This window comes from Anopheles marshallii, chromosome 2, assembly GCF_943734725.1.
Source record: "Anopheles marshallii chromosome 2, idAnoMarsDA_429_01, whole genome shotgun sequence".
In the NCBI taxonomy this organism is placed as follows: domain Eukaryota; kingdom Metazoa; phylum Arthropoda; class Insecta; order Diptera; family Culicidae; genus Anopheles; species Anopheles marshallii.
The window spans coordinates 54,271,521-54,297,398 of NC_071326.1; the positions used below are offsets into that span (position 1 = coordinate 54,271,521).

The 25,878-nt window shown below is 40.2% G+C and overlaps 2 protein-coding genes across 2 annotated transcripts in view; one reads left to right on the top strand and one right to left on the bottom strand.

Moving 5' to 3' along the window:
• The window catches only part of LOC128718156 (U4/U6 small nuclear ribonucleoprotein Prp3), a 28,360-nt gene extending 6,597 nt beyond the window's left edge, over positions 1-21,763 (bottom strand). The window contains exon 1 of the mRNA XM_053811828.1: positions 20,422-21,763. Within this exon, the coding sequence (XP_053667803.1) occupies positions 20,422-21,763 (1,342 nt within the window). The remainder of the gene's footprint in view (positions 1-20,421) is intronic.
• A 1,529-nt stretch (positions 21,764-23,292) lies between these two features.
• Positions 23,293-25,546, top strand: LOC128707091 (uncharacterized). Its single transcript, XM_053802038.1, has 2 exons — positions 23,293-24,916; positions 25,005-25,546. The coding sequence occupies exons 1-2, from the start codon at positions 23,293-23,295 to the stop codon at positions 25,544-25,546; spliced, it is 2,166 nt and encodes a 721-aa protein (XP_053658013.1).
• The last annotated feature ends 332 nt before the right edge of the window (positions 25,547-25,878 follow it).

Consider the following 25,878-nt stretch of genomic DNA (forward strand, 5'->3'; position numbering starts at 1 on the left):
AAATTTTCTCTCTTCCATGCATTCAAGAAGGAAAATTCGAAGAAGTTGTAGACCTAGCAGTAAAGGTGAGAAACTACTGTGCTACTGTGGAAGTATGTAATCTTAAAGGTTACCAGTACAACGAAACGTTGCTCCACAAGATAGCTAATAAACTCCCTCCTACGCTACAACTACGATGGGCGGAGTTCTCGCTGGAACAAGACGAGGTGACGTTACAGACATTTAGTAGCTGGATAGGACAAATCGCGAAAGCGGTCTCCACGATTACACCATTACCAGCCAATAACGCGCGTCCTAGCAATGAACGAAAGGGTCTGAATCATTTGTGAACATCCATGCTGAACAGTCACCTCAAGCATCATCAGCAGTTAAGGCAACTAATACATGTGTGGTTTGCAAAGAGTAATGTGTATACGTTGACCGATGCAAGCGTTTTGCTGAGTTGAATGGTGAAGGCAGATGGGCGGTAGTAAAGGAAAAACAGCTCTGTCGGAAATGCCTGCGCCAGCACAAAGGTTTCTGCAAGAAACTAGCGCCATGCGGTGTTGAAGGATGCATCTTTAAACACCACCCACTTCTACACCGGTCGAAACCGCAGATCCATAATACAGAAGAACGTCAATGCAGCATTCATCATAATAATGAAAGTGATATTCTTTTTAGGGTAATTCCCGTCCGAGTGTACGGACGAAACGTATCTGTCGACACTTACGCCTTTATGGACGACGGATCCGAAATCACCCTGATGGACGAATCACTAGCGAACGAGCTGCAGTTAGAAGGTCCTCACAAATCATTATGTCTAAAATGGACGAACCACATACGTCATCACGAAGAAGCCTCCAAAACCGTAAGCATTACACTATCTGGAACAGGTAATGAAATACACTCCTTATAGGGTATTCAAACAGTGAAAGGGCTGGATCTTCCTAAGCAGACTTTAGATATGAATAGTTTAATCAAGAAGTATCCTTACCTGGCCCATATACCAGCCCAATCGTATTGTGATGCCGTACCACGCATCCTAATAGGTTTGGATAATGCAAGATTGAGCACAATACAGAAGAGTCGTGAAGGAGGAAGAAACCAACCAGTTGCTGGTAAAACCAGACTTGGGTGGACAATTTATGGTTACTGTGGCAAGGAACGAGAATCTAATTATTCGACGCACAATTACTCTCTTCAAATCAGAAAATGCGAATGCAACTGCGATGACACCTTGCACAACGCAATGAAAGAGTATTTTGCCTTAGACAGTATGGGAATAGTCAAGTCTTCCCAGACCCTCTTATCAAAAGAAGACGAACGCTGCAAATACTCTCGCAACAATCTCGATTGATTAACAAGCGGTACGAATGTGGTCTTTTATGGAAATACGATAATGTGCGACTGCCTGATAGTAAATTAATGGCTATTAATAGATGGAAGTGCTTGGAGCGCAAAATGACAAAAGATAAGGACCTCGCTACAGCGATGGAGAATAAGATCCGGGAGTACTTGGATAAACAGTACATACGAAAGCTTACGCCAGCAGAGATGAATGAACATCATAAGCGAGTTTGGTATTTACCCATGTTTCCAAGGGTTGGTAAACCCTAATAAACCTGGCAAGTTTAGAATCGTGTGGGATGCAGCCGCTAAGGCTCATGGAATATCCCTCAACTCCGTCTTATTAAAAGGCCCAGATCAGCTTACGTCCCTTCCTTCGGTACTAATGAAATTTCGGCAGTATAGCATCGGCATAACTGGTGATATCCGCGAAATGTTTCACCAGATTCGTATCGCCAAGGAGGATCAGCAATGTCAGCGATTCCTGTGGAGGCCAGATATATCTTCGGAAGCGCCTGCCGAATACGTTATGTGTGTCATGACATTCGGAGCAGCCTGCTCCCCTAGTACGGCACAGTTTATCAAAAACCTTAATGCTAGGCGTTTCGAGAATCAGTACCCAGATGCCACGAAGGTTATATTAGAGCAACACTATGTTGATGACATGCTAACCAGCGTCGAAAGCGAAGAAGAGGCGATAATACTGGCAAAAGAGGTAAAATACATTCACAGCGAATGCGGATTCGAAATTCGAAACTGGTTGTCCAATTCGAAGACCGTCTTAAATTAACTGAACGGCGATATAAACACAAAAAAAAGCATGAATGTTGGCCTACCGTTTCCAACAGAAAAGGTACTCGGAATGTGTTGGTGTACCCAATCAGACACCTTTACCTATAAACTGTCGCCGAGATATGATCTCGAAATTCTGAATGGTGAACGAGCTCCAATGAAAAGAGAAGTTCTACGCATGCTGATGATGGTGTATGATCCTTTAGGACTCTTTTCGCATGTACTTATGTACTTAAAGGTACTTATTCAGGATATATGGCGTACCAATATTGGCTGGGACGATTCAATCGATGGGTCACTCTTAGACAAATGGCAGACCTTGCTCAAAGTATTACCGTCGCTTGAGAGAGTACAGATTCGACGTTGCTACAGGATGCTGACTTCAATAAGTCCAGAGAACATCGTGCAAATGCATACCTTTGTAGATGCTAGTGAAAACAGATTCGCTGCAGCGGTGTATCTGCGGTTCGACGAAAAGAGAAAAATAGAATGTTCTTTGGTCAGTGCAAAGACTCGTGTTGCACCGCTGAAATATTTATCAATACCGAGGGCTGAATTGCAATCAGGAGTTCTAGGTGTCCGATTAGCGAACTACGTCACAGCATCACTATCGATCAAGATTACTGAACGGTATTCCTGGACAGATTCACGCGACCTTCTTTGCTGGATTCAATCAGACCATCGACGATACTCGTCGTACGTTGCCTGCCGTATTGGAGAAATCCTGGAGAACACTAATGTATCGAATGGAGATGGGTTCCGACGAAAGATAACGTTGCCGATGACGGGACGAAATGGGTTCGACTGCCGGATGTATCCAAAACAGGCCGATGGTTCCGAGGTGCATCATTTCTCTATAAGTCGAAATCCGAATGGCCTAAAATGCAGTTCAGAAAAGATACTACGACAGAAGAGCTTCGTCCACACGCTATTCTTCATTGCCGAATGTCGAACCCACTTGTGGAGATCACAAAATTCTCTAGATGGACGAAACTCTACCGTACGATGGCATTTGTCTTCAGAGCAATAAACTGCTTCCTACGAGGCGTGCGGAAAGATAAAAATATCTCCGTTAACGTCACAGAAAAAGGAAACATACTCCCGCTCGAAAAAGACGAACTGCTGCAAGCTCAAAACTGGCTCTATAAAATGGCGCAAACTGAAGATTTTCTAGACGATTACGCGAAGTTAGAGAAACAACAACAGATCAAAGTTTCCAGCAGTCTTCATCGACTTGCACCATTTCTAGACGAGAATGGAGTTATGAAAGCTCGCGGAAGAATTGACGTCCAAAGGTTCACCGATTTGCATGTTAAGCATGTAGTGATACTTCCTTCGCAACACTTCATAACTCAGCTAATTGTTCGACACATCCATCACAGTTTGCTTCATCGAAACCACGAAACAGCAATCAACCAGATACGACTGCAGTACTACATACAGGGCATAAGAAAACTTTACAGAAAGATGCGTGGAAACTGCCAACGGTGCAAAAATGAAGCATGCCAGCCGAATTCACCCATGATGGGTGATTTACCTGATGCTCGCTTAGCGGCATTTAACCGTCCATTCTCATACGTAGGCGTCGACTATTTTGGCCCCATGACGGTGTCAGTGGGTCGTCGAAGTGAGAAGAGATGGGGTGTCATCCTAACTTGCCTCACGACGCGCGCCGTACATCTGGAGCTAGTGAATTCACTTACGACGAGTTCATGTATCATGGCCCTACGGTGTTTCATGGCCAGACGAGGAGTCCCGCACGAGATATATAGCGACAACGGTACAAACTTTCGTGGAGCTTCTAGAGAACTGATAGAGGCCCTAAAAAAACGTCGATAACAGCAAACTGGTGGAGGAAATAGTATCCTCCAGAACAGCATGGAAGTTCATACCTCCCGCATCCCCACATATGGGAGGTGCTTGGGAACGTTTGGTGAGATCGGTGAAGGAAAATCTATCTGGAAAACGTTTGCCAAGACTTCCTACGGAAGAAGTTCTTCGCAACGCACTGGTTGAAATCGAAAATACTCTTAATTCTAGACCGTTGACCCATATACCCATAGATGACGAATCTGCCGCAGTGCTGACTCCAAATCACTTCCTGCTTGGATCATCGAACGGACTTAAACCAGTGTCTACCCTTGATGACAGTGCTGCAGCACTCAGAAGAGGATGGGAGCTATCACAAACTATGGCAAACATCTTCTGGCGACACTGGGTGACAGCTTATCTTCCCACGATTACCCGTAGGACTAAATGGTTTAGTCCCGTCAAGCCAATCAACGTGGATGACATCGTCGTTATCGTGGACCCCAACGCTGCGCGAAACTCATGGCCGAAAGGAAGAGTCATCGCAGTCACCAGATCGAAGGATGGACAAGTCCGTAAAGCAACCGTGCAGACTGCTCTGGGAATATACGAGAGGCCAGCGGTCAAGTTGGCAGTACTGGATGTCCGCGTTAGCGAGTACGCAGCAGGCCAGCAGCTCCGCACTCGGGGGGGAGTGTAACGCGCGCGGCCATCATCAAGAAAACTGACAGTAGGCGAACTGTCAGAAGAGGGGAAATGTCGCGACACGAGGAAAAACACCGAGGAAGCGCGACAGAGCAGTGGTAAAGAAGTATCGGAGAAGGAACGACTGAAGAATTTTATCCCTGCGCTACGCGATGTGAATTAATAAAGAAAACGAATTGAAATAATTTGGTTTTAATTATCCAACGTGTATGTGAAGATCAAAATATCAGACTGAAACCTCCGAATTACCACAACAGTAGAAACAAAAAAAATAAAAATACATGAAAAACATTTTACTCGTCACACACTGTGTGTTGTCAACGTCAAATCCAGTAGGGTCGTCACTGAACTGAAATTGAGGGAAACCTCAATAGGCAACGGAGACTTTGGTTTTGAGTGACTTTTTGAGGTAAATGAGTGACTGAGGAGGTTTGAGACGCAGTCTCAACGCTTGTGGCCCCGCAGCTTAACGCTCATCGATGGGTCGACCGATTTGAGAGAATTCTCTCACGCTTTGCACTTTTCCTCCGTCATTCTCGCACACTTGTACACGTAGCGCACATCGGTCTTGTATGTATAGGTGGGTTTAATGAATGTGTCTTCCTTGCACATGTCTTTCTTCTCCGTCACACATAAACGAATCGTCCAGTTGAACGTTTTGTGACTATGAATTAGTGTGTGACCCCATGTGATAATGCAATTGCTCCACACGATTTGCCTTCTTTCAACCCAACTTTTTGATCGTGGATTAGCCTGCACCAATGCATGGCTAACAAAAAATATTTGAAACTGTCCAGTGCAGTCAGAAACGGATCACGCACTACGCAAACTAATCGGTCCTGGAGGCTTCGAGGAGCAAGGGGCTCTGAGCATCAATAATACCAATACCTAATTTATACTAATTTCCAAAGGCCATGATCCGCTATAGAGTGTAATTTTGCTCACTAAATGCACTTAAGCTATTCACGCATAGTGCGAAACTGTGCGTATCAGCCCTTATCCGTCCGCACGTTTTTGTTTCCTCTTGATCCTTCATTGCCCAGTACAAAATGCTGACACTTCTCGAATAGTGGCTATAATAGGCTTTTTTCTGGCACACAACAGTGAAATGTATAGTGCTGGAAGTATTGCGTTGGGAACTGCGCGTGACTCCTTGGAATTGATACAGATCAAGTAGCAGATTCGCGTAAGGAACTTTACATCACAAGAGACTTAAACAAGGAACGGGAAGGATATATCCCTACGAGTCTGACCGTACAGGCCATAAGCCTTCAGCTTCAGCCTTCAGTCCCAATAAGGTTAGATCATGCAATAGATCACCAGTGATATCTGTGACCAGCATTAAACCGATGGTTTTCTCTCAACTCCATATTGGTGTCGCTTGTGCTGCCATTGGTGATGGCATGGCCAGAGGATGGTTGAAGCATTTTACGTCTTTACACAGGTACAAACAGTCAAACAAATCAAATGTAAGTTCCAGTGTTGTGTTAACAGGTTTGTTCTCACCTGCTGACTTTTACGTATTTCAAGTTCGATCTGTTTAAATGTAATGGTTAATGCATACTGTAAAATATTCAGAAAACTAACCATACAAATGGAATAAGAAGAAGACGCAAAAGTGCTACCAGAGCGTGATCCATTTTGACCAAGAAAAATTCCAAATTAACAGTATAAAAGGACAACATTTTTTCACCAGAAAATGGGAAAGCAACTTCCAACGCAAACTCGTCAAATTACTCGGCATCAGTAACCTGTACAAAGAAAAATAACCATGCATAGCCATCTAGACCAATTAGCAACTTCAGTTAATCAATTGCACATCAGCGATCCATTCGAGTTACCTTTCAGACCAGTCTTCAAGAGCCAGCGCCTACAGCCCAATTCATTGCCTCAGCAGACAAGAACAGCCCTTTTCAAGGCTACACCTTCGTTCTCATTCTGTTTGCTCGCTTGAATCGGTGCCCACGTGTAGGACTACAGTAGTATAGCATCCGCCGGATAACCAGACTAGCTGGTTACAGCTCTACCTGTGTTAAAGAACAGTGCGACGCATACGGGTAGTGACAGACCATCCGGAACCGGCTGTTACATATAGTTAGAGTGTTTGTTTGTATGTGTGAATAAATTAGTTAAAAGGATTCACCAATAGTCGAATAGTTGCATCCTCCCTTCGGAGTACCTGCACGCTTTGAAACGGATAAAAAAACACATACGATACATATGCTTTAAAAAGTAGAGGCCACAGGATCGGTCAACAGGACTGATAGTACAGAGTAAACTGAACTCTTCGTTACTCCCGGAGGTGAAAGCAATCACAAACATAGTTAAGAATCGCGTAGACAAAAACATCTTGAAATGCGCCGGTGTCTGCCGAAGCAATTTGCATTTGAGATACAAGGAATCTCCCAGCTGCAGCGATCGGAGGTTTTGGGTAAATTTATCCTTCCGACCGTTTATGGATAACATTCAACGGAAGACCTCAACACTCCCAACATCATTCAGAAGCGATGAGCATAGCATTGTCTTTGTTGACATAATAGTCATTATATAAAACGGTTCTATTCCACACGGAGAGCCAGTTGATCGCCAACATAACAATATTATTCAAAGGGGAACATACACTTTCTATTGGCCTTTGCTATAGATCTGGCCAGACGGCGTAGATTGTTTCTTGGAATTATGCTAATCGTTTTTTTTATTTCCATTCCAAATCAATCCAACTATAGGGTCAGACCATTATCGAAAGGGTAATTTGGGGGGCATGTGATGGGAGAGGGGTGAGGGGGGTCTTGAAGTTGTGCGTTGATGTTAGTTGCAACATGACGTAGAGGGATTCTTTTGGCGGTTCTTTGTTCAACATTTGGAACTGTTATACCTTGCGGAAGAGTTAAAGCATTGCTTTGGCAATCCAGTTACGCTTTCCAGCATAGCAACTTGCTACGAGGCTCTAGGCGGTCGCCTACTCCGCCCAACGTACATACGTTAGTATCAATCGACTGATTGATAGGATCACTAGTTAGTTCTGAATTTTGTTCTATTCAAAACTGATCGAATGTCCGAATCATATCAAAATCCGAAAGGAAGGAGACACATTGTATCCGACACATTGTACCGTGAGCGTATGCGTTCCCGTTATCTTCGCGTGTATGCGTGTATATGTTCATACATTGCATGCAGACATACTCTACGATATACGTTTTATGTATAGCGACTAATGGTCACGAAAATTGCTACGAGTGCCTTTTTTATTTTTGTGATATTTCATTGAATAAACATGATATTCTCAACCTGATCGTTCGACGACTATCACTTGGAGCAAAAATGGAAAATGCACTAAAATTACAGTAGCCTCTTTTTTCTGAATTATGTTTTAGTAGCAATCCCCATTCATCATCAATACATTACTTGTTTGCACCATAATGCAAATGCAGCAACTAACTGCATGATGACAATCTAATTATGCATCCAATAATGATTCTTATCTTCGACAAGAATGAGAAGATGACTTTTTATACAACATTTGAACAATAACAAGACAAAATAACTGGCATTTTTAATCATATACTCATTTGTAAGTTAACAGCTTCGACGGCGAGTCCAAATCGTGCAGGGTATTTGCATCACCTGATGCAAGTCAATTGGCTTACTACTTTTACTCCCAAACTGCGATCTTATACATGCTCCAATCAGCTGTGCGTTAATGTTAGTTGCTACATGAACGCATACAACAGCACCTGTCATAATAGACATCAGACTAAGAATTTTTCCTTTGCATTTTGAACCCAATAAGTATGGTATGGTTCGTTTGGTGCATCTCGAATGACCAAAATGCACTCAAACCAATGTTTGCATCTCAACGCATCGATCGACGCGCTGATCATACAACAAAACCCGACGCGTTTGCTTACCCTCAGGCTGGGACTCCGTGGCAGCATCGATTCACCGTCGAGGTAAATTGGTATCAAATGGTATAATACAAAAGTTCTGTCCTCGTTTTTTCAACAGATGATCCGTTCAATCATACGAATGCAAAAATATCTGTCACACTCCTCTTCACTATGCACGCACTTCCACTTCCGAGCGCAAAACCATCCAACCATTCACACATGCAGAATAGAACAATGCACACTATCTTCTCCTACAAGACAAAACAGTACGGAAGAGGTGTCGAAAATTGCGCGCAGGTTAAGCATACTGCCTATAGCTATAGAACAGTACTGCGGTAGTGTACGACAGTAGTGTATAGAAGTGTAAGATATGTAGGGGAAAGTAGAGCAGAGAAACATATGTTTTTTTGTTCTCTCTCCCTGCGCAGGGGAAAAGCGCTCCAAAGTCCAAACGAAGGAGAGATTCGTCGTAAATTTGAGTAATAAGTCCCAAAAGCTGCTCACTCAACTCATGAGTCCATAAAATTTGGGGGGCATGTGATGGGAGAGGGGTGAGGGGGGTCTTCTGCTGCAATCCGGAACTATTCGGGACCACATTTCGGAGGTCCAAACTCGGTTGAAAATAGTTCCCAAACTCCGGATTTTGTTCCCTTGGGTAGCTGATGAGCTATCGTTCGTGATGAACTCACATCCCAGTTTGCATGCTATATAGCATACGCTAATGTTTGTATTCCACAATTTTAAACGAACGTCATTACGACGGTTGCCATTCATTCAATGTGTCATATGACGTACAAGAATTGTTTTCTTACATAGATGTCGGTAGTTTTTTTTACAATGAATCAAATTGTTTAGGTATTTAATATTTTTCTAAGTTATAAATATGTGGCGTCCAAGGCAAATAGCCAGGACACAGAGAAGCGCCATCTAGGGTTAAATAGGGAAACGGAACAAAATTGTTAATTGGATAACATATGGTGCAAGACAGCTACCGTGTGCGAAAAAGAACAATAAGATCCTTGTTTTTAGGAGAATCACCAAGACTAGAACAAAGGATAGAGGAACGAAAGAATAGGCGAACAAACGAAAAACAGACAGGATCAAACACGAATTGTAAGGAGACAGGAAAGTTCGAGACATGGCCAGCACAGTATAAAAGCGGTGGCATGTCCGAACGAAAAGTAGTTATCGTTTCCCCGTCAACCGACGAACATCTCGTTGCAACCCCAAGGAGGACCGAAGAGTGGCTAAGTCCCAACAAAGAAGGAAAGAGGAATAAAAGAAGGGCTCCGAACACAGTAAAGCGCCCTAAAAATATAATAAATCCCCTCACCTGTCAACGCAAACGTGTATATTTGCAAACGCTGAATTTGCACAAGGCGTATACAGGTTACTCGAGACCGTATGGCATTGCATTGCATATACAGTTGAACAGATAAACGCCAGAATCTAAGGCTCAACGTAGTGTCCTAGTGTGTGAGTACTCGATGATAAGCGTTTCGCCGCCGTTGGAACTAAGGACGCTTGAAAGCGCGCGTCTCCTTTGATCGTGCGTGTAAAGATCGCCGGGGCGAACAACTCAGTCGGGTAGTTGAATTAATTTCTTCCTTGCTAAACAAAGAGGAAACATTCGAGATGCCGCCAGCTGGTAATTAATGAGCAAAGATCATTAACTTGAAGAAAGTAGAGATAATGAACACGCTACAGGAGTTCGAAGAGTTTGTGCAGAATTTCGACGCTGATGTGGATTCATTGCAAATACCTACCCGTTCGGTACATGATTATGCATAAATGCCAAAAGTGTTTTAAAATGCAATACCTCCTGTCTGCTCTTAAGGGTAATGTGGCACGTCAATTTGAACATGTACAGATAACATCGGACTATATAGTGTAACATGGGAAACCTTGTTAAAACTTTGACAATACATAGGTGTTAAAAAGAGAGTATTTCAAGGCGTTCTAAACTTTACAAATAATGAACACTGATTCCACGCAAGAATTATCACGAATTGTGAACGAAGTGAATAGATTAATCAAAAGATTAGAACTGTTGAACGAACCCGTCGAGAAGTGGGACGCCATTAACAAGTTTATTGTTTTATAAGCTGGCTGTAAAAACCTTGTTGGCGTGGGAGGAGCATTCTGTTGATGATAAAACAGATGAGTACAAGTGTTTGATAGCTATTAAGATTAAGAGCTATTGATTATTCGTAAGATAGAGTGGACATATTAAAGAATTCGGCACAGAATACTTCGAACCTTAGTCAAACGAGTTCGATCATGGTGACCGGCAAAAAGGGAAAGGAAGATGACCAAATTGTAGCTTTACCTGAGCAGCAAGTGAGCAATACAAAATATGGCGTTGCTAAATGTCCTATGTGCAGTGAACCGCACCATCTACAAGGTTGTGACCAATTCGTGAAATTTGTCGCTAGTAAATCTTGCGCAAATTTGGGTTGTGTTTCAATTGCTTACGAAAGCAATGTAAAAAAACATCATACAAAATTGTGCAATGCAACTAAGATATCAGAAAGTGATTTAGTGACAACGAGTACAAGGTACATGAAAACGGTGATTTTGTCAACTGCGGTAGTGATTATTTTGGACGCAAACAATCGACCATATAAAGCAAAAGCATTGCTTGATAACAGTTCGCAGTTAAATTTTATTCTGGAAAGATTGGCGCAAGAACCAGGATTGAAGAGAGCAAGATTAAACAAACAAATTGCTGGAGCTGGAGGAGTAGTAACGAAGCTAACAGGGTCGGTTATAAGCACCATCAAATCGTTGGTAACAGAATACTCGTCATGTATAGAATTCTTGGTATTACCAAAATTACGGCTTAAGATATACGGCCCGGTCGTCCATCAAATAAATAAAAAAAAATACAGCAGATCTTCCATATCAAACATTTGATATAAGTGGTTGGAAAATCCCTAAAGAGGTTCGATTGGTAGACCCGAAATTCTATGAACGAAATCCGATTGATATGTTGATCAAGTGTTAATGCAGGCATTTTTCAACATAGAAGAAGTGCAAGACCAACGTTTATGGAATGTTGAGGAAGAAGAGTGTAAAGAACATTACAAAACAACTACAGTGCGTGGAACCGACGAAAGGTATAGTGTGTTATGAACGAATACATACGTTTAGGACACATGAGTGTCAAAGACAATGCGAACGCCAATGAAGGCTATTGTATGCCGCACTACGTGGTTTTCAAGAAAGAAAGCAGCACGACAAAATGTCGCGTAGTGTTTGACGCGTCGTGAAAAACATCTAACGGCCGTTCTCTAAGCGACATTCTACGATACAACAGGACTCTCTAGACATTCTCTTAAGATGGCGACGTAAAGCAATAACGGTAGAGGGCGATGTGGAGAAGATGTAACGTCAAGTACAAATACATGAAGAAAATCGAAATTTTCATCGAATTTTTTGGAGAGCGAATCCAAACGAGTTAATAAAAACGTATGAGCTCAACACTGTAACTTACGGGAATGCGTCCACGCCTTTCTTAGCCATAAACCAAGTACTTCAAGATTACAAAGACAAGTATCCGTTAGCAGCATTGCCAGTGAACGATTTTTACGTGTATGATTACATTTACGGCACAGATACGGAAAATGAAGCGATGCAGCTGTGTGAGGAAGCTAAAGCAGTTTTAGCGAAAGGTGAATTTCCGTTGCGAAAATGGTGATCAAATCGCCCACATGTTCTCCCTAACGAGTCGAGCAGTGTACAATAGATCATTCAGTTAAACTCAAAGGTAGGTTTGTTATCGACGTTAGGACTTGTGTGGAACCCGCTCGCCAATACATTAGGAATAAAAATCTCACCAACGGAATCTGATCAGGTATAGACCAAGCGAAAAATCATTCGTGTGATCGCAAAAATCTACGATCCACTGTGGATCGTAGACACAATAAAGGCTAAAGCGAAGCCATTTATGCAACGTGTATGGATGTTGAAAGGGACCAACGGTAACACAAGTGGTTGGGATGATAAAATTCCACAACAAATGAGGCACGAATGGGAAAGATTTAAGAGACAATTGATGCTATTGCAGAATGTAAAAATTCCATAGCACGAGGCGCAAAAGACATTCAAATCCATGGATTTTGTGATGCGTCTGAAGGTGAGTATGGAGTATGTGTGTACGTGAGAAACCCAAATGAGGCAGAAACAGTGTCGCGATTATACGTTTCTAAATCTAAAATGACTCCTTTATGACAACATAGAATGTTATGTAACATAGAATAAGTTGGGGTGGTAAACGAAATATTACGTACTTTATTGAGGGGAGTTCATTCCAGCGTTACCTTTTGTTACAAAGGGGGGGGGGGAGGTGGTCCAACATTCTCAATTTTTGAGTTACGTAATAATTGAATGGATCCTAAAGGGATCACATCGCCGCGCAGTACCTACGAAGAGCTACATCGCAATCTTCATTTGTTTCGTAACAATTGCGGTACATATTGAATTGGTTTCTTATCTAATCGCTTATGCATTTTTAGCCGCACTGCGTCGATTTATCGCCAGACGAGGAAGGGTTGCGGAGTAGCATTCTGACAATGGGGCAGATCATACTATAAGTTAGAAAGTTGAAGCTTTAAGCCTGTATCTGCCAAATAATTCAGTTACCGGGCTGTATCATTCTGTACAGATTCGTAAAGGACATAGCATTTTGATATAAAGAATGATACAAAGGATCATTTTTGTGGAATTATAATTTGAGAAAAATCGATTTAAGTTTAGCAATTTAATTTTAATTTCAATTCATTTGAAATAATATACCATTCTGATTATTAAAATAATTCTTTTCAGTTGTTTTTGTTAAAAAAAATTTCGTTTTCATTTTTCGCACACGGGAAACATCCCTCATGGTAAAGTGGTACTATTTCTCATGACATCTCACTCACACCATATTGCCGTCCACCTTTTCTGGGTCTTGGGTTTTGTGACATGGGATCAGTTTGTGTTTACCTTCGGGGGCGTAGGATGCACGTGCGATAGTCAGCGAGAAAATTGCGAAAATATCGGACAAATCTTTACAAAAAGTAAGTAAATTTGTATAAAACATCAAAAGTAGGTCAACTACCTGCTAATTGCAATTCATTTTTCCAGTTATACATCATTTTCGTGTAAAAATCCGGAGCAGAACACCGCGCCGCCAACATCGGATACACGGTGAACACAACACTGACAGCCAAACTACACACACAGTTTGACAGCAGGCGTCGCTATAATCTTTGGTTCCCAGACAACCCAATCGTGTCTGGACAAACCGTGTCAAACAGCTTGATATCATCCGTTGAAATGGCTTTGACGTTGAGTTTGTTGATGTTTCATATTCATTATACATTGGAACTCCAAATTAGTTAAAGTTTGGTGCAATCTACTCTTTAAACATTTTTTTACACATCATTCGTAACATTGTTTTGATCTGAGCCTGACGCTGTTCAAACTACACGTACCAAACCGCGTCAAATCGCATCAGACAGATTTTTGTATGGGATTGACAACAGGCGCAAACTGTGCCATAATCTGTCGACTTGTCAAACTGTGTGTGTAGTTTGGCTGTGAAGACCACCGTCACCGTGTAAACAGCGCTTTTTGTGCTATAAAACGACGTGATAATAAAATGTGAATGGGAAAAGTTATTAATAAATAGTGAATAAATCATGTATTTGTTACTGTAATTATTGTAGCATCCGAAAAAAATCGTTGCTATATGTAAATACACACGCGCTAACACGCACATACACACCACGCCGCTAGATTTAATTCGGGCATCTGTTCGAAGTGACGTTATTGACCAAGGAGCGCATAAGGATCCGAGAAGAAGCCCAACGGTTTTCATACGATTTGACAGCTCGCTTGCCAAGAGGCCTGGCTCAGACCAACTAGCAAAATTTTCTGTTTTGACATTTGTCGAGTCTGGGTTAGCTGCTTTCATTAGGAAAACAATCTAACCTTTTTTCCTACGCTTAACTTGGCTTGTCATTTGTATGGCGAGCTGTAAGCGGATAAGCCTGAAAACGTCAAAACGCATACAAAAAAACTTGCTTAGAGTATGATTCTGGCCAATGGTAGCAACTTCAAGGGAGCAAATAATAACTTGCGTGAACTGTACAAGTTACTGAACTCCGAGGCACATCAAGAAGCCGTAATGGGATGGTGCTCTGAACAAGAAGTCAAATGAAAATTTACACCACCGGCTGCGCTACGCTTTGGAGTTCTTTGGGAGGCAGCGGTCGAATCGATAAAATTTTATTTGAAACGCGTGTTAGGTACAGGGCAACTGACGTATCTATCAACCCTCACAACCGAAGTAGAAGCTTGCTTAAACTCGCGATCAATAACAGCTATCACAGAAGATCTATATGATATGGAAGCGCTTACACCAGGGCATTTTCTCGTTGGGAATAATTTACAAACAGTCCCAGGCTTAGACAACGTCAACGTCAACGTCAGTTCAACGTCATATGCAACACATTTGGAAAAGATGGCATATTGAATATTGAATAAACGTTGCAGGAACGTAAAAAATGGAACAACAGTAGAACAGCATGTAACATAATTCCGGGAAAATTTGTAGTCTTGCGAGAATATAATGTAACCGTAAGCAACTGGCCACTCGCAAGAATCGTGGAGTAGCATCCAGGAAAGGATGGCGTAACGAGTAGTTTCGCTAAGATGCTCAAATGGCAAGGAAATTCGTAGCCCAGTCCATAAGATAGCTCCTTTACCAATAGATTAGGATCAAGCGAACTCAGGTTGGAATTAACTCTGGAAGCAATTTTGAATTTGTTGAAGTGAATTTGAAAAAAAAATCGTTTTTGGTGACCGGGAATATTGGCGCTTTGATGGCTGCAGGAACATACAATTTTAATGAGCATCGATTAAGTTAGGGGTGACTTTAGTATTAGTGTACTAGACTGTCGTAAGATAATGACGAAAAAATAAAAAAGGATTAGTAGCAATCAGACAGTAGACTCGGCAACACCCATCACTGGTAACAAGATATGAGCTATCGTTCAGTTGTGCTAATTTTTTTTTGTAGTCGGTGCTAAGATTGTCACCCATTTATTGAACTTGCATCGAACATAATTTCAATGTAGCTAAACCATCAACTAGATATTTAAACCTTATAAGTTTAAAGTGAATCAAATAAAATGGTGTACTGCTTTGACCCAGTACGACAAAACAATTATCGCCCTCTACTCCTCACGCTACAGTGGAACGATTTTCTATCCCGTTTCATTTTCGGACTAATCGATTAACGGGTTCGGTAATCCATTTACTTCCAACGTATTTCGACAGATGCAAGGATACAACCATACTGCCTAGTAAATTTACTACTCACACCACTGCAGAGGTCACATAAAACACAGATTTAAAGGTTCGAAAAAAAATGACGATTGGTTGATAAAGTGGTTTTTGTGACTCCATTACTGTCATTCAACACTCAAAGGAACATCATTAATTTATAGTGTCAATGAAAGATTGCAATTTAATGGTAAAAATTACGGTTAACTTGAATCGGTAAGCATCGTAGAACTCAGAACCAAAAAATTTACAATTTTAGCTGACTTCAAACACGACCATACAAGCAGCGATCATGATGCCGCATGTTCTAGTTATCAAAAATTGATCATTGTTCCGAGAATGTTCGTCCGACCACTGAATGATATTGAATAATGAATTGAAGTATGATAAGAACTGTTCTTTGAGATAGCGGATATCTTGGTTGTATCAAAAGGCATTGTACTTACAATCTTGAACAATATTTAGGATATATGCCAGTTGATTTAAACATTGATGTTGCTTGTTGTGTGACTATGGATGTAAACAGGATCCAGCACTACGCACTTGAATCCAAAACCACGATCTGAGTGGACATCAGAAAGTATCAATGGGTGGGTATCAGAAGACTATCTTGACCTTCTAGGGAGGCTTAACGTTTCCGAGTCAACAAGTAGATAGATAACATGGATTTTATATAAAAAAAAATCCCTTACATAAGTTAATTTACATACATGAACTATGGGGCCGGAATCAAAGACTTATCTTATTGTATTATTATTTAATGTTAATTAAAATCAATATTGCTTGCCTCGTAGGCTGTACAATAGCAGCAGAAAATAAAAACGAACAAACGACATCAAAACAAAAAAAAACACAATAACGAAGACAAGACACACTAGGAAGAGGTAGACATGACACGGCAACGGAAAGAAGCGAGGGATAGAATGTGGTCAAACAGATCACCTACGGAACTAAAACTAGCTACTCAACAGTGGTCTCCAGAATTATACACCTTTCAGACCTTCGTGAAAGAACTGGGATTGTCTAATGATGTCGTAGTTAGAGAAAACCGAATCATACCCCTCAAAACTGCGACAACGAGCTCTGGATATAGCACAACGAGGCCATCCTGGAATAGTTTCAATGAAACTAAATCTTCGAGAAAAGGTTTGGTGACGAATACATGGACCGAAATATAGAATATCGTGTGCAAGAATGTGCTGGATGTGCGCTAGTCAGCCGATAAAGACCCACACCAGCCTATGCAACGAAAAGAAATGCCAGCTCGAGTATGGCAGGAGGTGGCTTTGGATTTCTTTCTGGGCAAGGAATGTGCTACATATCTTGTAGTAATCGATTATTACAGTCGATTTTTTACAATTGCGAAAATGAAATCGACTAGTGCCACCAATACTATTAATACTCTTGAGACTATCTACAGACACCACAAATATCCGGAAGCAATTAGGTCACACAATAGACCATCGTTCGTGAGAGGAATTTGCTGATTATTGTCGCAGCATAAAAACATTCGCCTTGTTCGGACCATCCCGACCATGGCTTCAGATGAATGGGCTTGTGGAACGACAAAACCAAGGTATTTTACAAGATTGGCGGAAGTCAATAGATGAGTGCACATATGTAAACAACACCACGCCGCATTCAGTAACTGGCAAATCGCCGATAAAACTCGTAACGGGAAGGCCAGTGAAAGATCTTTTACCATCGTTAAGAACGAATCCGTTCTGGAATCGGGATGAAGGAGTAAACAATAGGGATAGGATAAATAAAATGTACGCACAGAAAATTATATGAGTTTAAAAGAAGACATGCGAAAAGTGAATCGAACCGTCGAAGTTATTAAATTTAGTGGCAGTGATGCAATCGTAAGAAATGAAGATGGAATCAAATGCCCGCGTCCGATAGCGCATTAAAAGAAATAGCCTTCAGGAAACGATAAAAAATATTCTTTTAGAAAATGAAGCAAAGATAAAAATAAAAGTACACAGGGGAAAGACGAATTGGATAGAGTTTCTTGTATGAAGCCTGCAAGATATCATACTTTTTTGTTCTTTTCGTAAACTATGTATTTAGAACTCTTTAGAACTCTTAGAACGTAGCATGTATTTGTGAGAGAAAAAAGTCTCGAAAAGGAGAGGGAGTTAGTTACGTACCCACTATTGTAAATGTCCAAACTAGACTGAACTCTACAATACGAGATTTTTATTTGTCACAAGATAGGTAGAATGTCGACGGTCCAGTTGATACTCACAAAAGTACTTTTGTGTAAGTTCAGTAATCCTTTCGGTAATGAAAGAATGGCTCACTGTATCATTTGGTAATGAAGAATTAGATGACAGTTTACTGAAACCACAGTATCAGGAAACTCACATTACTGATTGTTCAGAAAAATATTGCGCTTTTTTATTGAACATCTAGCAAATATTTTAGCTTAAATTTTAAATTACAAAACAACAAAATTTTAAATGTTCATTAATAAAATAATTTGAGATGTTTACTGAATTATTAGATTTTGATTCCTTTTTCACAGCTCTTTACCTGAACAAAGTGGACATAGAGCAAACATTAACGCATAGATTGCTACGATTAACATGAAAATTTTCATTGATAATTCATATTTTATTTTACTAAATTTAAGTGAAACATCGGATTGTTACCCAATAGTGCTGATTTTTTAGTAAAAATTACAATGCTCAAACGCATTCAGTAAATTGTTTTAATGAAATTCGAAAAACAGGGGCATTAAAGCTGAAAATCAGCAAAATATTCCATTACCGAAATCGAATACTCCATTTTAGTAAGAAACTTTATTGAAATGAGATTCGAAAATTTGCTGTGTAGGACTGAGGACATCCGTTTGACTTCACCGAGGGGAATTATGTGGTATAATAATTGTGAAACTGTTGTATAGCGTTACTGCGAGCATAACCACACAAGATAAGGAGTGTTATAGTGCCAGCTAAGTTAACATCGGAAGCGGCAGTGGTGTAACATACTCTCTTCAGATGTCATACGCCAACTAGCTAGAACGCGTAGATTATTTCCTCTTTAGAACTATTATAAAACTAGGTTCGTCTAGGTTTATAATAAATGACATAATTATATGTTATATACATGAACAAAAGAGCATCTCAAACATATGCATCTTAATCAACAATAGCACCAATAACTCCAACAATAGGGCAGATCATTGCAAGCTTACGCTTTCAGCCTGTATCAGTCAAAAAACAGGTACCGGGCAGGATCATTCTGAACAGATTTGCAAAGGACAAAAAAAATTTTGATTTAAGGGATCATTTTTGCGAAACCGCTATTTGAGCAAAATCGAAAAGTTTAGAAATTTTATTTTAAATTCAATGCATTTCAAACAATATAAAATTTGGTTATTAAAATACTCCATGTTTCTGTTGTTTTCACTAAACAAATATGTTAACATTTTTAGCACTCCGGAAACATCCTGGGCTATCCTGGCCTATCCTGGGACAGTCCTGCTAGAAAAACTTTTGTTGAGCAGCCCCAGAGGTGAAAGAGACTCAGAAGGTCCAAAACTAAAAAATTTCCAACAACAACATTTGTCGAGCAGCCGACCGGAGCTTTAGGAAAACAATCTTATCCGTTTTTCCTATGCTTAACTTGGCTTGCCAATTATATGGGAAGCTGTAAGCGTATAAGACTGGAAACGTCAAAATGAATACAAAACAAAAAAACAAAAAAACAGGCTTAGAGTATGATCCCTATATGAGTATGATTAGAGTATGACTTGAGAAATATGAAGTTGCGATATATCGAATCAAAATCCGGATTCTTGTTTTGGTTTCCAATTCCACATCCGGACTTAGGATTCAAACGATCCCATATTTAAAGTAGAATACAGATTGATCCGATGAAGGATCGAACCCCAGAATCCGTTCCGGACCGCATTGCTAGAAACTTTTAGTTCAACTGAGAGTGATTTGTTCACGCATTGGTGTGCTGCTATGGCGACATAGGTACGCAAACTATTCATGGTGCCACATGACGGAATTGAATTAGGCGATGAGGGTAGTGTTTGCAGCAACGTTGAACAGGACCGGAAAACACTGTTATAATGCGCAATCGAAATCGATAAAATCGATGTGGTGCGATTTCAGTAAACGATTACTTTTGTTTGCGACACTACCCTCGCACTTTGCGACCTTTTGTTTGCGCCCAGCATTCCTAAGTCTGAACTGAATGATTTAGTAAACCATTCTCAAACTGAATATTGCAGTACTGAAGTACAGAAAAGCAGAATTTTAAGATTTCAAAAACTCAAAAAAACTTTACTGAACAGCAGCAGTTTTTGATATGTATGCTTGTTCTATCAACTGGGACTTTTTCGACTGAACAGAATACTAGTAATTATTTCTACAAGCTCATTCTATTACGAGAGAGAGAGAGAGAGAGAGAGAGAGAGAGAGAGAGAGAGAGAGAGAGAGGGGGAGAGAGAGAGAGAAGCTCATTCTACTAGTACCGGCATATTTTAATAACGCTTCGATGCAGCAGGTTTGCTAATTTATAATCGTATAAACTATCATGTAATACTTACTTGGGGGTCGCATTTGCGTTGGATGTTCAATAAGATTAGTAATGGATGATTCTCTAATAGAAATTTTTCCTAGTGCATCTAGCGTGTTGAAATCATCCATCAGTATAACAGAGTCCCACCATTCCATTTGAGGTACATCGTTCATATGTGTATCAGATTTCGGTGCAATTAAAGCAAGTTTCGTAGCAGAGCTAATTCCGGTTTTCCGTGCTATTTGTGAAATTTCGTTCTGCAATTTTTCAAGCTGAGCCTTCATCCGCAACCTTTCGGCAAGCTGTTGAAACTTTCCTGGTTCATGAAAACGCAATGACCGCTTAATTCTTACCGCAGGTTTAAGAACAATACGATCATCGTGAAATTGTGTCTCATACGAAGCGTCTAGTGCTATACGTTCAGAAGCTTGCAGATTTTTTGTAGTTTCTCGTTTTTTTGCTCGAATATTAGCCTTGAGAGTCGGTGTAAGTTGCGGTACAATAATAGTACGACCACTACCATCCACGGTTCGCCCCTCAGCGTCTAGTATCAGTGGTTTGGGTTTATCAACTGGAGGATGTTGTTGTGGCAGTACACTGGCCAATGTGCCAGAAAGTTTGACCCGAATTTGTTCTTGAAGTTTGGCAATTTTCTTCGATCTTTCAATGTCTGAGATCACCGACGGTCCAGCAACTTGCTTAATATCTGTTTGTACATTTGTCACAGTTTTTGAATCATCATCAATCGTTTTGTCAGATGCGGTAGAAATTTTTGCATTTACAGTCAATGCAGCGGCAACAGCTGTTGCCGGTATGTGCGGGTGCTTGTTTAGCTTCATATTTTCTAGCTTTCGTTTACGTTCTCCGATTTCTCGCTGCGCGTTCTCCATCATTTGCTTTATATGGATGGCAGAAAAATTATTTCCAGCTAAAGTATCGCTCTCATTTCTGATGGTAATCTCGCCAGCATTAGAAGTGTTGGTAGCAATGGCCGTAATATCATTTTCATGCATAAATCTTTTAACTCGTAGAGGTTGAAGCGAATCAAACGCCGCTTGGTCAAGCGAGCGTTTTTTGACATCCTGTGTTGATATCTTACTTATGTCGTATGTATTGGAAAGACCCGATTGCTGTTCTTTAATCCTTAAATTGCCAACCAAATCTTCTATTTTGTCGCAGATTCGCATTGCTCTACGTTCATCGACAATGAACGATAGATCGTCGCTCAGCTTGCGGCGATCAAATCCATCACACAGGTTAGTTTCTATAGAAGAAAGTACTGCATCATCCGCAGCACCGAGTACCTTGAAAACAACTTTTTCTATGCTCGGCCGGACGCCTGGTAGTTGTTGGCGAATTTGGTTTGACATAATTTACGTGGTGTACAAATACAAAAGCGCACTAATTGTTCAAATCGAAATATATCTTATCCGTACGTTCTAGAAGTATTTTCTTGCAAAAGGACGCACTGCGAAAACGCGCACACAATATTTCACACAAGGTGAATATTGAAAATATTCTGTCAACCAACAAGGTTCCTGCAAAACTAAAAAAAGGTATCAACTCATGAAACTGTAACAATATTAATGCATTTGCACCCGAATGTTTACACAAAAATACTTTTTTAACGAAATTGAAATGTTTTGCATACTAGCGCTGTACAGTTTAATTCAATGTTAACTATAATTTATCTCTTTATTCTGCAAAAGATTTTTGTAGTCCCCCCCTATAAGGTTTGAAGCTACCCTGGACAAAAATTTGACATGACACTGTGGGCTGAGCGTAGTCATGAAGGAAAATAAAATAAAAATGAAAGTGTTTTTATTTTTTGATTCTCGTTGCAATGGTAGTTTTAAACTGTGATTTAAGGAAAGTAAGGTGTAAGTTAAGAAAAAAATGTTTTACATGTATTTTATTATTAATTTAAAGCATTACTGCTCAAAGATTGTACTCCCGTGAAGCATGAAATTTTTATTATAATTCATCTAAAGATGTGGTAAACATTTATGTAAGGGAATATTCCTAATAAATTTAGCAAAATTTAATAAAAAGATTGTTCATCAAAGTTTTTTTCATTAAAGCTATTAAGTGTAATATTTAACATATTGTTGTGTTGTTAACTATATGATAACCATCCTGAAATCATTAATATACTAGAGGTTAATCGCTGATAGTTTTATGTTTTTTTTTTTAATATTTCCTTAATTTTTCATAATTTTCATAACCACCATTGTTTTTAACTATCACAGCCAAGAAAACAAAAATTAAAACATACCTCATAAAATTTGAATTTTTACCTATCCATGACCAACTCGAGTCCATAATGCAACAAATATGTCCAGGGTAGCTTCAAACCCTATAGGGGGGGACTACAAAAATCTTTTACCCAAAAATCTTTTACATGAAAATCTTATGCCCAAAAATCTTTTACCCAAAATCTTTCACCCACCATTGCAACGGGAACCACTATGGGCGCAGCGCGCAGTGCAACAAGAGCGGCAAAAAACCTTCTTCTAAATTTATACACCTTGACAGCCAACGAAACCTGCTAAAGTAATAAACCTTGGGATGAGACTACCTTATCTTCATATACTTTGCTGTCCTATATAATGAACCTGTCAAAAATAATCACATATTTTGTGAATGTCATTCGGGTATACCATAAATTTCGATCGCTAGTTCCAGATTTTGTGTAACTGGATAAAGAAAAAAATAATTTTGGAAACCACCTGCGCTGGACTCACTAAAGCAGCTAATGTCGCCGTTCGCGACTGAAGAACAGTATTTTCTTATCGAGAGAAATTGCAAGTATTAGTCAAAGCATCTTCGTCGCGGATTGTAACGTAAACACAAACCACATCAAATTTACGGTGCCTAGTTTTGTTCAAGACCATACAAGATGGATCCGATTAGCTTAGATAAAAATAGGTCTGAACCTGACTTTGCATCGTCAAGTAATGTGTCTGGTTTGCCACAACAAACTTGCGAGCAAAGTCGTAAAAGGAAGTTATCCAATAGACTGGATAACGTTGCTGCAGAACCAGATGTAAAGCATCAGGTGATAGAAGCAGATACCAGTTTCAACAATACTACTAAGCCGTTGAGGCTAGCATTAAATGTTAACATTTTAGATCTCAGTGACGAAATATTGCTGCTGATATTTAAACACTTGGATAGTAACAGCTTACTTCTACTATCAAAAGTTTGTTCAAGATTTCAACGGCTAGTGGCTGATAAAACGCTATGGGCAGAAGCAGATTTTACATCAGTAAAATTAACTACAGCGGATGTACGTCAACGTATTAGCTACCTACAACCAACTACAACGAAGATTTTAAAACTTCGTGGAATGACAAGTGTATATCCTGCCGAAATGTGGAATGTACCAACGATAACAGTTGGTATTCTGCAGACGATTGCAACACGGTACCCTTTATTGGAGCGCATCGAGTTAACAGAAGCCTACTTGGATATGAACAAAATCAACATTATAATGTTTCCCCATACTTTACGTGCGCTGTTATTTAGGAAGTGTGCATTATCAGTACAGAACATTAATAACCAATTCGTATTGCCCCACCAACAAATGCGATCATTCCTATCGAACATGTATAAATACCTCGTTCGCCTGGAGGAACTTACAATAGAATATTGTGCTTGGTTTGATACGCATGATCTAATGGTTCTCTCGAAGCTTCCTAACTTACGATACCTCAGTTTGAAGGGATGTGCTAATATAAAAGATAGTGTCCCATACGCTAGCTTAGCGACCCGTTTCGGATTTAAAAAGCTGGAAATTCTTGACTTACGCGACACGCCGATATCCGATTCGGATGTAAGCTGTTTCAACATTGTGCACTCTTTGAAAGAATTAAGGCTGGAATGTCCCGAACATTTGCGAACAGAACGAGGACTAAACGAATATAATGAAGCCGAACGGCAGCGCGTAGAGCAATTACACCGTTTGGCTATGCCTGATGTGCTCCCGAATGAAGAGGCTGATCGTCTCGAGGATGATATTGCTGCTAACCAGCTCCATATCCATAACGAAGCACCACCAGAAGGTGCCCAATTGCCTCCGCCTATTCCGCGGCCTAGACATGGAGTATTTGAGATACGTATAATACACGGTGATTATCCAGGATATATACGTGGAAATCAAGATAATTTAATACGTATCGTCCGAGAACCACAGCAACCAATTGCAAATATTCCTGGTGAAGCTGGCCGAGGAGCGCCGATAGCAAATGAGTACATCAGACAAGATAGACAAAATATTGTACGAATTATCAATCGCGATTTGCTACTACAGCGACGGGAAAATGTCCTATTAAATCATCCTCATCGATTATTACGTCGACATGATGATCATGTGCAAATAAATGATGCTTATCAACGCATTTTCGATGCTGGCGGTAATCATGCACCGCGTCCTCGTCCTGAGCCAAGATTCGACAGACCAAATGATGAAGCTTTAGATGAAAATCCAATACAAGCTGAACATCTTGGAGAACAACAAAATGGTAAAGTATAGGAATGTTTGAAAATGTAAAACAAGTTAACAAACTATTGCCAACCTTGATGTATTGTAATTATTTTCTTATCTTAAAGTGAACTTGCGATTGCACGATGAAGCCAATATTCCAGGACATAATGAACATGAAGAACAACCACCACCACAACAACGCGTGCTACCGCATGTGATTATTATGCCAGGAAATTTTCAGGAACTTATTCACAGGCCAGGCAATGGAAATCAACATCAAATTTTTGTAAACCTAGGTATAGGACAACCAGCACCAAATTATGTATCATTAATAAGTGATCGTGGTATTTGTGCGTATGGAGTGTCTCGTAATGAACTAGCAGGAGCCCTTATGGATGATATATTACGCCACAACCTTACTGGCTTAGAGCGTTTGTCTATACGTAACTATAAGCTTGTCACTGATACATCGCTTGATCATCTCGAATCAGCAGCGCCGCAATTGAAGTTATTAGATGTTACAGGAACATCTGTGACTGCTCAAGGGATACGCAACTTTAAGCTTTCCCGTCCTCGTTGTGTGGTCATGTCTGACCATGATAAAGTGGGAAATGACACAAATCTTGGGGTTGTAAATTCTAACGCTGTAAGCTTGGATCATCTTTAATGAACGTCTAACATGTTAAATATCTTTGCTAACAGCCTAAAGCACTCTTATTTGTCAATAAGTATAAATACATTCAAATATGAGTCGTGTTTTGTTTGAAACGAGAAATTTATTCGATGTTACAATTTATATCAGTATTGATACACTCCTTGACGATTTCTTGCATCTTCATTGCTGTATTGGCTCCATAAATATTTGCCTATGGTTGGCGATTATAAGCCTCACTAGATGTATTGTGAGACTTAACGTTGAAGTATTCTATTTTTTCTGAACGTAGCGGGAAGCAGCAGCATCCGACGCAGAAACGAAAGTTCGCTTCAATTTGCCTGTTC

Coding starts and splice junctions, on each gene's coding strand:
- LOC128707091 (XM_053802038.1), top strand. CDS start 23,293: ATGGATCCGATTAGCTTAGATAAAAATAGGTCTGAACCTGACTTTGCA. Junction 24,917..25,004: donor TCTTGGAGAACAACAAAATG/GTAAAGTATAGG, acceptor CTTATCTTAAAG/TGAACTTGCGATTGCACGAT.